At 45.2% G+C, this 17788-nt stretch overlaps 1 protein-coding gene across 3 annotated transcripts in view; it reads left to right on the top strand.

Annotated features, from left to right (window-relative positions):
- The window catches only part of LOC144100608 (uncharacterized), a 71480-nt gene extending 59062 nt beyond the window's left edge, over nucleotides 1–12418 (top strand). The window contains exon 6 of one of the 3 annotated variants that reach the window (XM_077633496.1): nucleotides 12222–12415. In XM_077633496.1, coding sequence (XP_077489622.1) covers nucleotides 12222–12382 — 161 coding nt within the window. In that variant the 3' untranslated portion in view covers nucleotides 12383–12415. Of the gene's footprint in view, nucleotides 1–11933; nucleotides 12105–12221 lie in introns of those variants that run through there. The other 2 variants (XM_077633498.1, XM_077633497.1) reach the window with 2 other exon arrangements.
- Nucleotides 12419–17788: the final 5370 nt, after the last annotated feature.

The raw sequence follows: 17788 nt of genomic DNA on the forward strand, positions 1-17788 counted from the left end.
CTAGCTCAATAAGTGCTTTAAATCTCTGAAGGCTCTCTTGGTCAATTGCACGGTACGTAAAGTTTCTACGATGTAAATCGCTTTCTATTGCTGAAGAAGTGAGGCAAAAAATTGGCATGTGATAATTAATATCATTGATTATAACACCAGAAGTAACATGGCTGCAATACGTTTTCGTGATGCAAACATCTATGGAGGTAGCGGTGTCGCGAGCAATGCTGGTGGGCAGTCGTATGGTATTAGTACAGGCATGAAGATTCAGAACATTTTGAAATTCCTGTGCTTCTGCATTGCTTGATAGTGTATCTATATTTACATCACCAAGGATTAGGATGGACGAAGTTGAGGACTGAAGCAGTAAGAGTGCATCATCTAGAAAATTAAAAAATTTTGATGTGTTACCCGCTGGTGGTCTGTATAAAACGCCAATTGAAAAATTTAAGACCCTGAAAAAAAGGCTTTTAACGTCGTCATCCCGCCTTGTCAATTCATCTATAGCTTGGAGGTGCAAACTGCTCATCACATAGAGCGCAACACCTCCTCCTCTCTTCTCCTGTCTACTTAAACTCATACACTTGTAGCCATCAATGTGGGGCGGTACATCCATTTCAGACAGCCAGGTTTCAGTGAGTGCTAGGGCATGAAATTTCATTCCGAGAGAACTAAGAAGCATTTCGAAGTCAACTGTCTTGTTTTTGATACGTCTAGTGTTTAAATGAAGCGTTGTGAATTTTGCTCTGAAATTTTCATATCTTGATTTAAAATCTTTCGTGTCATAATAACAGCAGTTTACATACATATCCTCAGCCATAGATAGTGCCATTGCTGAAGTTTTTCTTTATGTCTTGATTCAGTTTGAAATTTTTTCAACATCAGACAGGCTGGTGATGCATACGATGTCAGCTTCTTCGTCCTTCCTTGTAAGTATTCTTCCGCCACGAGTCCACAAAAACTTCCAGCCCATTTTCTTCTTTTGAATGATTGCAGAGCGAAGAAATTCCTTGTTGAAGGTGGTTAAATGCTCGTTTATGTATACTGGTTTGCTGTCTCCATCGTATTCCAGATCTTTTGTGTTGAGCTGCTGTTTTCTTGCCTTTTGCAGGATTTTGTCCTTCTTTGTTCGTTGCACAAAGCGCACAACAATCTTCTTTTCTTGCTTTTTAAACGTAGGCACTCGGTCGTATATGTCGATGTCTGAATCTGCGATTGGCTCATCCAGTAAGGTTCCGATTTTCTTGACAACGTCACACACATCTCCGCTTTCTGGAACACCCCGTATCTCCAGATTGTTCGACCTCTTGTATTGTTCCAATTCTTCTAGCTTCTCACCCAGTCTATGGTTCTCTGCTCTTAGTTCTTCATTCTCTTTGTGTGAATCCTGAAGCTCTTTGCGCAGCTCTTTCAATTCTTTCCGGAGTTCGTTTACTCCATCGCAGGTGTCGCTACAATATTTGACGCTTTCCTTTAATGTTCTCAAGTCAGCCCTGAGCTCGAGTTTCATATCTTCAACAGATTTCGCGAGATCTTTCACTTCTTTACTCATGATAGTGCGTTATCGCGGCACAATGACTCAATGGCAAACCCAGATCTCAGCGAAAAAGCAATGTACAACAAAATAGAAGTAATGTTGCTGTGTTTGGCAGCAGTGCACAATCAGTAACTTATTTACAGAATTATCAGAAACATGACACTTTCTCACCTGCACAGAGCACAGAGCGGTTAGGTCCGTCGCTTATGCGCACCGCAGCCGAACTGAAGCTCGATGGTGTACGCAGGGTGCTTTTATAGCTGAAGCCGGTACAATCGTGTCCACGTGTCCAGTCGGTGCTTGCTGTTGATGACACTGCAGATGGTTGTCTGGGAGAAGTACTCGCAGACGATTAGCAATTACCAGGCACAGCTGAAGCTTGTCGCCGATGCTGCCAGGTCTGGTGGACAACGCCGCGCTTGCGCAGTGGTTCCTCGTACCCCAGGAGCTGCACAGAGCACAGAGCGGTTAGGTCCGTCGCTTATGCGCACCACAGCCGAACTGAGTTGCTATCGAAGGAGCGAATGACAAAACTGCGCTTGGAAATCGTGACGTTTTTTTCTGACGTCTGCAAGAACTTTGAAGAAGCAATTGAGAGCCTGTTGGTCTGAATAAACGATGTGTAGCAAGAAAGAGAAGTTCCACTCGACTAGAAACTTATGGTGCTGGTCCCAAGACCAGAGCCTGAAAAACCTCTCATAAGCCTACAATCTTTGCGGCCTATATCGCTCACGCCCACAATTCGCAAGACATGAGAAAAAATGATTTCCACGCGCCTGTCATGATGGCCGGAAAATGGACAAAAGTACAATGCTCGCCAAATTCGGTTCTGTAGAAGCCTTGGCACACAACGTGTTTTGCTATTTGGCTGAAGATTTCTTATATGTGTCGCCGCAAAGCGACATTGTACGCACTGTGGTGGCTGCAGATGTAGCGAAGACATACCGCAACGTGCTCTCTGTCAAGATCCTTTGGCAATAGTGAACGTATTGGCATTCCTCTACAGGTCATAAAAGCGGTCCATAATCGGCCTAAGCACAGGACGTATTTTTTCCGGGTAAACGAACAACAAATCGCTAATTATAGCTCAAACAGAGGTGTGTCACAAGGTTGAGTTTTAGCAGCTTTGTATACCGAACAAAATGTATATGCGTAGACTTTACGTGAAATACCAGAGGTGCATTTTATTATTTACCCAGACGAAGTCACGATTTGGTATGCTAATAAATAGCTTGAGATACCGAATTTTTATTTGCGAAAGGCGTTGAATACAACAGATAGGTATGTGCATGATGCAGGACTGAAATTGTGCCATAAAAAATCCCATCTTTCAAGTAAGAATGGAAGAAAGTAATTGACAACTATCATTCCGATCATTGGCAACCAAGGATCAGAATGGCGTAAGTTCTGGTGAGGTCGCGATAGTGCGCATTGCGGTCCTATTCATTGTTTCAAACTGCAAGCATTGTCCTCTCGTCAGTCTTAGGAACTTGGCCTGGTAGAGTACCCTGGGCTGAAGCACCGACTGTACAAGACGTGGTGTGATCTCCGTTCGGCCTCCTACTCTCACAAACTAAATTTGCTGGATCAAAATCAAGGAAGTCGCTGCTGCTTTTTACATCGTTTGGTGCAATTTCCATGCTCATGAATGTCCGGGAAAAGGACGCTCAACTCGTTTACCTCTTGTAATGCTTGATTTCCGATCCTTGGTTAATAATAATAATAATTGGTTTTTGTTTTTTTTTGGGGGGGGGGGAGGAAATGGCGCAGTATCTGATATATGAGACAGATACTGCGCCATTTCCTCCCCCCCAAAAAAACAAAAACCAATTATTATTATTATTAACCAAGGATCGGAAATCAAGCATTACTTCGTAGAACTTCGTAGAAGAACGCAGCGGCCAAGGGCATGTGAGTCACTTCGCGAAGGCCTGGCGCACAAGCCACTGCTCTGAATACGCCGCACATAACGCGTCGCCCATGTTCCCCTTCATAAGACATACCTTTCTGTAATATGGTGGTCGTATTCCTAAAACCACATAGCCACATAGCCCAACAGTATTTTGTCATCAGCATCATCAACCACGCGCACCCACTGTAGGGAAAATACCTCTCCCATGTCTCACCAGTTCACCCTGTCCTTTGGCAGCTGCGGCCTCCGTATCCCTGTAAACTTCTTCAGGTGTGATGAGACGCTGCTTTGTCAAAACACTCCCGTTTTCAATTTTCTAGAAGCGCTTTGCGGCTTGTAAAACGTCCGCGCGGCGCTAACTCACAAGGAAAGTTGCGCGACACACGCGCTCCCGAGGATGGTCGCCTGATCGAGGAAAAAAATTGCTAGTGGTTTAACTTGGCTAACCCTGGAAATCAGCGAAAAGCTTGTGCACACATGGTTATTCATAACGTGGCTTCACGTCACCCCATGGGATGTCATTAAGGTCAGAGGCGAGCCCATAGGTTACCCAATGCCAAAGGTCAGAGGTCATGAGTCAGGGCACTTCGCTGCTGATCCGGAGTTCGCGGGTTAGAATCCGACCGCGGCGGCTGCGTTTTTATGGAGGCAAAACGCCTAACGCGCCCGTGTGCTGTGCGGTGTCAGTGCACGTTTATGATCCCCAGGTGTTCGAAATTTTTCCGGAGTCGTTCACTACGGCACCTATTTCTTCCTTTCCTCTTTCACTGCCTCCTTTATTCATTTTCTTACGGCGCGGTTCAGGTGTCCAACGAAAAATGATGACAGATACTGCGTCATTTTCTTTCCGCAAAAAGCAATTATTGTTATAATTATATTATTATTACTATGTTATATTATTATTTCCTAACTTCTGAGAGAGAACTTCTTTATCTTTAACAAATTTATTACACTGCACATTCGTTGTTCCAAAGTTATTCATTTGTCCTTTTTCTTCGCCACGTCGACTAGAAAAGTTAGCGCACCTCGACGTGATCTCTTCGTGTCCGGTGCTTGAAAAAATTCAATGCCCTGAACTTTTTGATGACAAACTCAGGATTTTGTTTCGGTCTTCAGATTGGTCTTGTTCGTAGTAAATTTTACTACAACTGCTATACAGCCAAATGTCTTACTACATTTTTCTTACTACAAGTGCTATACGGTCAAATTTCAAAACTCCCTTTCCGAGTCTCACTCCATCTTAATCTCATTCGCTTATTTAACATTTTGCCGCAACCTGCTTCACTTGCCATCTCTTTAAACCCGCTCCATTACCCTCAAGGCTCAGCGGTTGTCTTGCCTTCGCATTATATTCCGTACCTAAGCCCGTTTCTTCCTCTTAATTTCCGCTAGGATGTCATTAACCCACGTTTGTTCTCCCACCCACTCTTCCCACTTCTGGTATCTCAACGTTGCACCTATTAATTTTCTATCATGGCTCGCTGCGTTGTCCTTACCTTAAGCTGGACCCTTTGGCTTAGCCTTCACTTTTCTGCCTTATAGGTCAGTACCAGTAAGATACAGCTGTTGTACACCTTTCTCTTAAGGGGATATTGGTAAACTGCCATTAATTAACTGAAAAAACTTGCCGTGTGTGCTCCTCCATTCTTGTTCTTAATGTTAACTGCCTCTCGCGATCGAGATCAGCTGTTTAATACATTCCCAGAATAGAGGTATTCCCTCACCACTTCCAGCATGTCGCTACCAATTTTCAACTGTTGTTCACTTCCTATACTGCTGAGCATTACTTTAGTTTTCTGTATGCTAGATTTAAAACTCCTCGTTCTGCTCTGCCTGTCAAATTTATTGATCATGATCACAGTTCATCTCCCCTGTGTCTTAGCCAGGCAATGTCATTACCGAATTGCAGGTTAGTTAGGTATTCACAATTAACTTTTTAACCAACTGTTCCGAAGCTAGACGTCAGAAAAACTTCAGTAAACACACGGTGAATATCATTGGCGAGATCATGTGTCCCTTCCTGACACACTGCCTTATTGGAATTTTACTGCTGACTTTATGGAGTTCTATATATTTGCGCAGTGGTTGCAGATATCTTCCTGCCTTTTCACATATCACTCTTGTACATCCTGATTCCGCAATGCCTGCATGACTGCTGAGTCAAATACATTTTTGTAATCAATGAAAGCTATAGAGAATATAGGGGTTTGTTATGCTCTGCGCATTTCTGTAACACCTTATTGATAGTGTGAATATGACCCATTGTCGGGTATCCATTACGAAAGCTTGCTTGATTGTTCGAATGACTGAAGTTTAAGGTTGATTTGAGATTACTAGCGGTTACCTTAGAAAATGCATTTTAGGCAATGAACAGTAAGCTGATCAGTTGATACGTTTTCAGTTTCTTGACGTCTCCTTACTTATCAATTATCATAGTATCAGTATTCTTCAAAAGGTCTTGCTGTAACAGGATGGCTAGTTTTTCTAACAAAATCTACCCTCTGTTCTTTAAAAGGTATGCTGTGACCTGATCCTCACCAGCTGTTTTCCGCCTTTACATTGCTCCTAAAGCTTTCTTTACTTCCTCTTCCTTTAATGAAGGGATGCTCCACTGCTGTGCGAACTGCATATCTCATTAACGTTCTGATTACATTGCCTATTGTAGAGATTAGTCAAGAACTATTCAGCTACGTTAACTATCTTATCAATATTGCTAATCACATTGCCATCGTTGCCACTAACTCATATATCTTCTTTTACCTATTCCTATTTTCCTCTCCACCGATTTTAGGCTATTTATTTCTATTCAGAATGCTCGATTCTCTCCATATTAAATTCCTTACGTCGGCTCTGAAACTTGCCGCGCGCATCACTACGAATTTCTTTCCTTACTCGAACAACATCTGGGATCAGGACTCCCACCCAGAATTACTCGCCACCTGGAACCATTTTACCACAGACGTCGCCTGGACACTACGTTTACAAGCGGCTTGGGATACAGTTTCAGTCAAACGAACATCCCGCTTTGTGACAACCGCTGCTCGATCGACTCTGTGGAACAAATTCTTCATGAGTACCCTGCATATGCAGATGAGTGTGCGCACTATGAACTGGAAATGGAAAAGCACCTCCCCAGTGCCACTAACAATAGACAGTGTTTTAGGTCCCTTAGCCTGCCTTAGCAACATAGACTTCATTGAGCTTTTCGTTTGCATATTTAAACTCTAGCATGTTGCTTTCATGCACTCTCCTCGCGGAACTTTTTTAGCCTATTTCTCAGAATATGTACTTTGTCATTTCATAAGTTACATCATTTCTCGCCGATGCCCCTTATTAGGCTTTTATTGGCAGAATTTTATGTTCTTCGAATTTTTTTCTTTAATTTAAGCTTTCCCGCACGGCTCTCCTTCCGTCTTTACCTCCGAATTCTCCTTCCCTACACAGATTAGCGTGCTAGCGGTTTTTATACGTCAGGCTAAATTATCTGCTTTTTTACTAAAAGATTTCTCTCTCTCTCTACTTATGTCGGCTATCTTGCGCTTATCTATTACCTTTTATAGATCTGCCAGTTCTGCTCTGTTCATAGGAAACGCCTTGTTGCTTTGATTTTTCTTAATCACATCGTTTGTCTCCTGAGACAGCTTGGCGCTATCCTGCCAAGCCATCCTGCCACCCATTTCTGCTGCGCACTCCGTAATAACAGCTGTGAGATTATCGTTCATTTTGTGACAGTTAAGATCGTCTTCCTCAGTTAAAGCCGAATATCTGTTCAGCAGCGATATTCTGAATTCTTTCCTTCTTGCCGCTGTCTCGTTAATAGGCTTCCTCTTCACTAGTTTCTTTCGTTCCCTCTTCAAGACTAGGCTGATTTGAGACTTAATGATTATGTGGTCGCTACAACGCACCTTTCCGAGGATTTTCATATCCTGCACTATCCCAGAGTGAGCATATTATATTGTCACGTAGTGGTGACGTCAGTCGAAGCACCACTAAGTGATAATATTTACTTGAAGGCAAAGGTATTCAATGATGCCAAGCGTCGCAGATCCTAACCGCTCACAAAATATTACAAAAGCGCACCACGGGTTCCTCTTGCGTATTAGACGGGTTCGAGTAGTAAGGCTTGAGGCGGGAAACGTGGACGCTGTCGGTTCGAGGTGGGGCGAGTGGGGAGGACTGCGGGTGCAGCGGCATGATCTCGTACGTCACCACGGTCACAGGACGTATGACACTGCAAAGGCCTCTATAGCGGGACAGAAGTTTTCACACAGGCCCACACGGGAGGACAGAACCCACAGCAAGAGGGGGAGCCTGAAGGGAAGATGGCCTCGTGATGGTGACAGTCATGACGGCGCTTTGCGAGTCTTGGGGTGCGGACAACCTTTCGAGAGCTGCAGTGCGGGTGGCGTCAGCGCGAGCTATGGCGTCCCGAGCATAAGTTGTCGTGGAAGCGGTAGCGGGCAGTACACTGTCCAAGGGCAGCAGATGTTCGTGGCCAAACAAAATATAAAATGCAGAGTAGCCCGTTGTATCGTGAAGTGTGAACTTTTATGCGAAGGTCTCAAAGGTGAAGCTAATATCCCAGTCACAGTGATGTTCAGAGACATGTACACGGAAATTATGTCGGTCAAGTTACGATTCAGGCGTTCGGTGAGGCCGTTTGTATGTCGGGATAGGCGATGCCGAAATTATGACGGATGGAGCATGAGCTACATAGTTCGGCTACCACTTGGAATAGGCAGCAGCTACCGCGATCTTTGAGCATGTGACGGGATGCACCGTGATGGACGATGACGTCGTGTAGGAGGAAATCAGCGACATCAGTGGCATAGCTGGTTGGAATCCCTCTAGAGATGGCATAACGCGTCGGGGAGTCCGCCTCGATTGCTGTTCTTTTGTTTCCTATAGCAGACACCGGAAAAGGGCCGGGCAGATCGAGGCCGACACGGGAAAACGGATCTATTATGGCAAACGGCTTAAGGCGGCCGCTTGTGAGCTCTTCCAGCGCCAGAAGACCTGGCTTCTTTCGGCGCTGGAAGAGCTCGCAAGCGGCTACATAGCACTGGAAAAAGCGGAAGAGACCTTGACAACAGAAGCGGGGCCGCACGCTGTGTGCGAGCGGGATACGCCGAGATGACCTGCCTTGGGAGCATGATGAAACTGTTCAAGAATGCCGGAACTCAGGTTTTCAGTAATCACGAGCAAAAGCTCAGTAACGTCAGGCCGCATATTGCGCCGGTATAGGAACTCCTCTTGAAGCATGGATGTGGCGAGAGAAGCACCGGAGCGGTTGGCTGCGAGGCGGTCGATAACACGGCTTAGCGAGAAATCTAAGCGCTGTTTTTCAGAAATGTTGCGAAATTCTGATATGGACAAAAAGCAGGCGTCAGTCTGACTTACACTTGACGAAGGCTGGTCGACCGGGCAAAGGGACTGCTCTTCAGTGCAAGCGCCCTGGCTTATGGACGAGAGGAAATGTGTATTCTTGAAGGCGAAGATCCGAGCGCCAAGCGGGCCAGCAGGGTATTTGAGTGAAGATAGCCAGCACAAGGCGTGATGATCCGTTATAACATTGAAGGGGTGGCCGAACAAGTACGTAAGAACTTTGGCAGCTGCCTAAACGAGGATATCTTATTTCCGTTCTCCTATAGACTAGTTATGCTCTTACTGGGAAAGGAGGCAGCTACCTTACGCAATCACGCGAATCTGATCGTGCTGCCGCAGAGCTGCTATGGCACCGCTGCCATGGCGACTCGGGTCGGCCCGAAGTTCCATATGTGCTGAAGGATCGAAATGAGCCAATACAGGTGGATCGGTGATGGCACAGGTAGTTGTTCTGAAGGTGGCAGTTTGATCAGGCGCCAACGAAACCGGGACTTCCTTTTTCAGGAGAGTGGTAAGAGAGCGAGCAATTGCACGAAAGTTCTCGATGAACCTGCGGAAATATGAAAACGGTCTGAAGAAGCTGCGCACGTCACTAGAGAAACGCAAAGTAGGGAAGTAACTCCCGGCGCGAATTTTATTGAGGTCGGGTTGAACCCAGGCAGAATAGACCAAGTGACCGAGGACCGGCGCGGCCGGAGCAACGGAGTGGCGAAGATTGACGGCTGCAACAGCGATGGAAGATATATCCGACGCGCGAGCATGTAAAGCAGATAGGGCAATCAGCGGGGGTGCGCCTTTCATCACGGCTGCGGTACTGGTGCCCAGGCGAGAAGTTGTAGTAGTAGTGGAAGCCGCTATCACTGGATGGTTTATTCTTTATTGGGGCTTTAAAGTTCCGACGCGCCTCCGACTATGCGGGACGCCATCGTGATGGATTCCGGAAATTTCTACCACCTGGTGTTCTTTAACGTGCACTGACATCGCGCACTACACGGGCCTTTAGAATTTCGCGTGCATCTAAATTGAACCGCGGCGGCATGCGATCGCTCAGAGATTCGGACTGGAATTAACGTTGTCCACGATACGAGCAGAAGGTTCGCAACCTCGTGGTTGGGAAGGTATTCAGCGAAGCCAAGGGACGAGCGCCTGAGAGAGCCGAATCGCCCACAAAAAAATCACAAGAGCTCACAACGGTGTCGTCGTCGTTCTCAAAAACACTTCACCGTCCTCCATACGTATGTAGGAATATGAAGTGTATTTCAATTTTTGTATCACTATCGTAGCTCTTACACATCCTCTTACTGTCGTCTCCTTTGCAGATGAAGGTATTCATCATCTGTAAATTATTTCTCTGCGAACTCTACTCCTTCCGACCGCTATTCCTTGAACGTATTCCAAAGTCGCCTACCACCTGGTCTGCTGCTTGGTTCCTGCATACATCAGCAGCCAATAGCGCAAGAAAGACACGGACGACACAGTTGTAGACCCGTCAACATCTGAGTCGTCCGCGTCTTTCTTGCTCTGGTTTGAAAATTGCTTGCCCACCTCTCATTGAAACCGCTGATGAGTACAGTGTAATTTGATTTTATTTTCTTTCTTGTCGATTCTAAGCCTTCACAGAACGCGCCCGCTCTTAGTACTGTGTACACCCCTCTGTCCTCCTGACCTCACTAAGCCCTATGACATCCCATTTAATACCCGCCAGTTCCTCGAACAGCACTGCTAGGCTAACCTCACAGGATAAGGTTGTAGCGTTATATGTTGCAAGGTTCACTTTTTAATGACGACCTGTCGAGTGCCAGACATTCCTTGCACCCTCCTCTACAACAAAGGTGTACCTGCAACCTTGGACAGTTTCTCCGCAAATGCTGCAGACTGAGGACCGTTGGTTACTCGGATTGTTTAGGAAAGGTTGTGGCCTAGTACTACGCCAGGGTGGCTAAATCCTGCTCTGATAAGGGAGTGCGTTGTCGGTTGTGGTCATCGAAATCAGGCCGCACCTCAGTCCTCGTTACACAATTCCAACGACAGGCTGAGGATTTTTATTAAACCCTGTCGAGAATAGCGTGGCATCCAGATCCGGAACGATTCCCACTTGCACGCAAGTCTGATGCTCTGCCTCTACGCCATCGCTGCATTTTATCACTTAACCGGCAGAAAAAAATGCTAAATAAACTGAATGTGAATGTGAAAGATAAAGTCGTGGTGATGTTCTACTTAACGTAATTGTACATTACCATTTTATTGATATTTTTCTCGTGAATACTCTGTTATGCTATGTTCTTAAAATATCATTGTATCGAACCTAAACGTAAGTATAATATTGAAGACTCTTCATCTCAGGATTCATCTTAAGAAGATAACGAGCATATGCGGCGCTATATCCCCGTAGCCCCAAAAGGAAACAAGGTAAAAAGAGTTTGATCCACGGAAGAGAAGCGTCAAGGAAAGAAGCAGGGCCTAAGAAAAAAAACATCTCAGTTTTACAAACTTTCGTCAGTATATCTAGGCTATTATTCTCATTTGACACTCCTTCGCTCTCTGCCTCATTTAGGTGAGCTCTCGGCCTCTAAGCGTTTTTTTAGGTATTTGTTTATATCCTTTTAGTTCCTAAGTAAATGTGCTCTTCTATCCTATGTTGCCCGGTTCATGTCCTTGTTCTTCAGTGCCTTGTCGGTTGTGGTCACCAAGATCATGGCGCACCTCAGTCCTGGTTACGCATTTCCAGCAACGCGCGGATAATTTTTTTAAAGCCCGGTGGAGAAAAGCGCGGAACCCTGATCTGAAACGCATCCCTCTTGCACGCGAGGCTGATGCTCTACCTCAACGCCATCGCTGCATTTTGTAAGTCAACCGGCAGAAAAAATGCGAACTAAAGTAAATTTCAATGTGAAAGATAAAGTCGTGGTGATATTTTCGAAACTCGAACGGGCATTCCCTTCAAAAATCCCCAGAAGTGGTTAGATATAAACAGAAGTCAATGGGAGAAATAGCTATAGCAAGGCAATTAATTGAAAGGTTAGCTATGGCACAAAAATACCCGTGAGGTAATATTTATGTACACTACACAACACACTGATTTTGACGACACTTTGTCCTTATTTCCAGAGAAGACAAAGTGCACATGCTGGACGAAACTACGCAACATAGGAAACCTTCACGAGGCATGCGAGTTTATATTCAATTTGTTTTGCGAAGGACCTCGGATTGCCGTGAAAAAAGCAGGAGAATGTTGGATCTGATGGTGAAAATAAAGTGACTACAGCAGCTCTTGTCTTATACAGGCCAGATTTTATGTCCTTCATACCCTTTACGCAGGCTAGTCAACCTGCGCATAAAAAATCTCCTATCATTGGCGGCAGTTGTTCAATAATATCGAAACTGACTTTTTTACAGAGAAGAGGTTGTTTGATGCATCAACACTTCTACAGCAAACCCACCGCCTGGCGAAAGGTTTTCAGCACTTTTCTGGTGCCGGCCTACCACGCCCTTTCCTGCGTCGACGCACGGTAACAACTAGATTACGGAAGCTACGAGTGTCTATAATATACTACTAGGATGAGTCTTTAAAGTTTGATCTTTGAGCGAGTGTCTTCACCCAGAAGTACTGCTGGCACCAAAGAAAAGGACACTTAAGTTGAAGGTGTAAATGCTAACCAGATAATTTTTACGGTGCCAATCTGGCGCATAAGTACATAGGGCCTGACTGGAGAAGGTTGGAACTATGGCACAATCTAAGAAGGACGTAGTGTTGGATATCACAAGAAGAAAACAGGGAGCGATATCGTTGTGAGACATGTATAACACAGTAAAGAGAAAAGAACTACGGCTGCCAGAGATCGTCGCACATACAGTGCACAATAAAACTATTGCAAGCCAGGGTGCCGAACATGTATATTTATATGTGTATATATAGATGCCAACAGTCACCGAAACCAAGGTGCATAGGAGAATGTTTGTTTCTAATTTGTATTGCTGATCAGTGCGATAATAATGCTTAAATTAATATATCACTTTAAGAAAATTACCTCTATAAAGCAGCAGCGAGTGTGACGTATCACTCGCGGTATTTGCGGTGTTCGCGGTGCCACTCGCGGTATTACAGGACGTGCTTGGTCCGCCATTGTGGAAGAGGGTGGCACTGGTGAACACTCTCAAGGTTCGCTTACACCGAATAAAGATAAATACCCACGGGAGCAGCAGACTGGAGCGCCGTCACCGTAGCTCAGTTGGTAGACCACCCGACGCGATATTCGGAGGTCGTGGGTTCGGATCCCACCGGCGGCATGGTTGTTTTTCCTGCTGCTTTATACGCAATTTTCTTTACGCGATAGATTATTCTAGGTATTATTAACCAACTGTTAAGCACAACACATAAATAAATTAAACTTTCCCTAAGCACCTTGGTCTCGGTGACTGTTGGCTCCCTTCGTAAGTATCTCAAACGAGCCCCTCATTTCCTTCACCTTGTCTGCTAAGCTTAACGAGAGGCTCGGTTCTGGCAGTCTTGGTGCCATAGGTAGCATAAGAGGGCTCTCGCACAGTTTCCACCCTCGCCGTTAGATGACGTTCTACGCCACACTTGCGGTATTACAGGACGTGCTACGTCCGCCGCTTGGGCGAGGGTGGCGCTGGTGAACACCCTGAAGGTTCGCTTACACCGAATAAACATAAATACTCACGAGAGCTGCAGATTGGACAGCCGTCGCCATAGCTCAATTGGTAGAGCACCGGACGCGTATTCGGAGGCCGTGGGTTCGGATCCCACCGGCGGCATGGTTGTTTTTCTGCTGCTTTATAAGTAATTTTCTTTAAGCGAAAGATTAATTTAAGTAATGTTATCCCATTGATCATCACCGCACATAAAAAAAACATTCTTCTATGCACCTTTGATTCGGTGACTGTTGCCTCCCTTCGTAAGTATATATATATATATATATATATATATATATATATATATATATATATATATATATATATATATATATATATATATATATATATATATATATATATATATATATATATATATATATATAGTATAGAAAGATAAACGTATTTGGTTGCTAGAGGCAAAAATTCAAAGTTGAAAACGCTTCATTTAGCCATAGATTTATTTTGAGTCGACGTTTCGGACAGAGCCTGTCCTTTCTCAAGACTGAAGTTACAGGGGTCTTCTTCCTCTTCTTAAGGAGTTGGCACTGGCACACATGTACGACACATGAACAAAAGAAACAAACGGTGGCAAAGAATACTAGAAAAGATACAGATAGAAAGGGAAAAAAGGGGGAACAAATAAAAAAGAAAAACGTGTTGTACCCCGCCGCCCACCCCGAAGCCGCGGGGAGCCGACCTCGGACGAGGGAAACAAAAAAAGGAAAACACGGAGCGGGAGAGGATAATGGCTACCCATCAAGGCAACAGAGCGGCGGCGTGTAAGGTGGACAGGAGCAGACGGTGGCGGGATCGCCCTACACACAAAAGTTAAAGACGCGTGCACTCGCGTGCCCCGTACACAAAGAGTAAACAAATAAACAGAATAAAATGCAGACAGGGTCGGAGCTTCCGTCATCTTGAACCACTCCGGCAGCCAGAGCCAAGGCCGAATCGGCGGCGCCATGAGCTTAACTAAACACACGTGCACTGTGCATGAAAAACACCCAGACACACATATATATATATATATATATATATATATATATATATATATATATATATATATATATATATAGTTCTCGTTTTTCTACCCGTTAACGATAGAGAGAGAGAAAGAAAGCACTTTATTTGCACCCGTCAGAGAGTATGGGTTATGGGTGAGACGCAGCTCCCCTTTCACCGTCTGCCTCCCCCCTAGACGTCAGCCGGAATCAGTTGACTTCCGGCGGCGGCCTGGGCATGACCGATGACTTGTACCTGTACTTGTTCTTCCTGGCTATGGAGGGAGGATTCCCATGACTCTCTGTTTCCATGTTGACCATTTAGCGCTGGGCAAGCCCACAGCATGTGATTTAGGGTCGCTATGTCTTCAGAGTTTTTGCAAATTGGAGAGTGCACCTCAGGATGCCATTCGTGTAGGACATACGGGTTTGGAAAAGTACCCGTCTGCAGTTTTCGCCAGATTACTTCTTTCTTCTTTGTGAGAGATGTATGGGGGGGAGGCAGGGTTCTCCTCCCCATTCTGTAGTGTTCTAGAACTTCACTGTAAGTGATTAAGTGTCGCTTTTTGGACAGAGAGTATTCTGCCTGCTCTGGGGCCCGGTGTGTCAGTGTTCGGGCGACCTCGTTGGCGCTCTCGTTCCCTGTGAGTCCACTATGGGCGGGTGCCCATATTATGCTAACTAGGTCGTTAGGAACGTTCTCCTTGCCTGCTTGCAGAATTTTGCCGGCCTCTTTGGACACTTGACCGTTGTCATAAGCTTTGATTGCAGTTTTAGAATCGGTGATGATAATTCTAGTTGATGGGTTTGTGATTGCCAGGGCAATCGCCGCCATCTCTGCCTCCTCTGGTGAAGAGTGTCTTACGCTACAGCTTGAGATTAGCTCGCCTTTGTCGCTCACTACTACTGCAGCGTAGTGGCCTTCTGGGTACTCTGCCGCATCGGTGTACACAACACCTTGTTTTTGGAGGAGGGAGCTTTGGAGTCTTTGGACTCTGCTTCTCCTGCGTTCCTCGTTGTGTATGGGGTGCATGTTTCTTGGGATGCGGGGTATTCTTAATTTGTTGGCAATCTCTTTGGGGATGGTGGTTATCCCCTCTCGTGATTCTGGGTTTTGGTAGCCCAGTTTCCTAAGGATGGATCTGCCCGTTTGCTGCCAGTTAGTCTGACATATTGTGCCGTGAGTTTAGCCTCGCACATTTCCTCTAGTGTGTTCGACACTCCTAGGTGGAGGATCGTCTCGGTTGATGTGCACGCTGGTAAACCTAGGGCAGCTTTTACCCCTTTCCTGATGAGAATGTCTACCTTGTCTCTCTCTGCTTTAGTTGTCTTTAGGTACGGGATAGCGTAGGTGATTCGGCTAATAATGAAAGAGTGAACAAGCCTAAGTAGGTTCGCCTCCTTCATCCCCGCGTTTTTGTTTGCTATCCTCTTGAGAAGCCTGCATATTTGGTTGGTCGTGGCTTCAAGTCGAATTATTGTTTCGGTGTTTCTCCCATTTTGTTCTGTCCACATACCCAGTATCCTGATCTTGTCCACCCTTGGGACCGGGGTGTTGTTGACCAGGAGCTGGATATTAACCTGCTGCTGGCTCACGATTAGCATCTCCGACTTTTCCGGTGAGCTTTTTGGCCCTATGGGTCTCAGATAGCTTTCCGTTTCTCATATTGCCCTCTGTAGGGTGTCTTCTATTTGCCCATCGCTCCCCCCTCTGTCAACCCAAAGGCTGAGGTCATCAGCGTAGAGAGTGTGGCAGAGGCCCTCTAGCTTTCTGAGTCGTTCTGGCAGCCCGATCATTGCAATGTTAAAAAGAATAGGAGAGAGCACCGATCCCTGCGGCGTTCCCTTGATGCCTAGCATAATGTTTTTTCTTATTGTGCCCCCGATTTCTATGTTTACCGTTCGGTCCGTGAGGAAGCTTTTGATATAGTTGTATAGCTTGAGTCCTACATTTAGGTGATTGAGGTGCGACAGGATAGCTTGGTGTTCGACGTTTTCAAACGCTTTGCTAACGTCAAGCCCCACTATGACTCTCGAGTCGCTAGTCTTCTTTTCCAATACTTGTTCTTTGATTTGTAGCATGACATCGCTTGTGGACAGTTGTTGTCTGAATCCGACCATGCTCTCTGGGTAGAGTTCCTTACCTTCCAAGTATCCGTTGAGCCTATTCTGTATGACGTGCTCCATGAGCTTGCCTACCCAGGATGTTAACGATATTGGCCTAAGGTTCTCAAGTTTGAGTTCTTTTCCAGGTTTAGGGATGAGGACTAGATTTGCTGTTTTCCACTCCCCGGGTATCTCCCCCTGTTCCCATCACTTTTGAATGAATGCTGTTAGTTGCTGGAAGGAGTCGTCATCGAGATTTCTAAGCATCTTATTGCTGACCCCATCTGGGCCAGCCGCAGTTTTTCCGCGGAGCTTGTTTAAGGCCGCTTAGACCTCTCTTATGGAGATTGGTTGGTCTAGCTCGTCGTTGTTTTCGCCGCTATAGTCGGGCAATGTTTCGGTGTTTGTTTCCCCTATGTACCTCTCATTTATCTGGTTGATCATCTCCTCCTCCAATCCCTGGAAATTGTGGGTTAGTCTTTGCATTTTTCTCCTGGTCTCAGCTTTGGTGATGCCTGGGTCAAGAAGGTGTCGCAATAGTTTCCAGGTGGTGACGGAGCTTAATTGGCCGTCTAGTCTATCGCAGATGTCGTTCCAGTGTTGTCTATTTAGTGTTTGGGCATGGCTCTCAATTTCCTTGTTGAGAGCAGCTATTCTCCTTCTCAGGTTACGGTTGCCCCTTTTTTGGGCGAGCTCGGTTTCTGCGATAGTAGAGTACGCGCCCGCCCTTAGCACTTTATACACGCCATCTGTGCTCCTGACCTCGCAAAGCCCTGTCACATCCCTTAGCGCAAAAAAAGCTGTACTTAAAATGCATTTCGAATACATTGTATTAATTTCGTATTAATTTTGCACTTTTTGTCCCTATGCTTAAATTGCCATACGAATGCTTTATAAGTATGCTTGGAGTACAACTTTGAACATCCTTACAAACGCATCAAAACTGAATTGTTTCTCCGCCTAGTATATTTATTATACTTTAAATATATACTAAAATACACATTAAATACATTTACAGCATGCTAAAAAACAAATTTAATACATTACAGATATACCAAAGTATACAGATATTACATTCAAATATACTGAAAGTATACAAAAAAATTTATTAAACTACATTAAAAATGCACTAAAAATATACAATTAATACATTAAAATATTCAGTTCGGCTCGGCCTACAAAAAGTGTGCTAGTCGGATT

This window comes from Amblyomma americanum, chromosome 8 (assembly GCF_052857255.1).
Source record: "Amblyomma americanum isolate KBUSLIRL-KWMA chromosome 8, ASM5285725v1, whole genome shotgun sequence".
Taxonomy (NCBI): domain Eukaryota; kingdom Metazoa; phylum Arthropoda; class Arachnida; order Ixodida; family Ixodidae; genus Amblyomma; species Amblyomma americanum.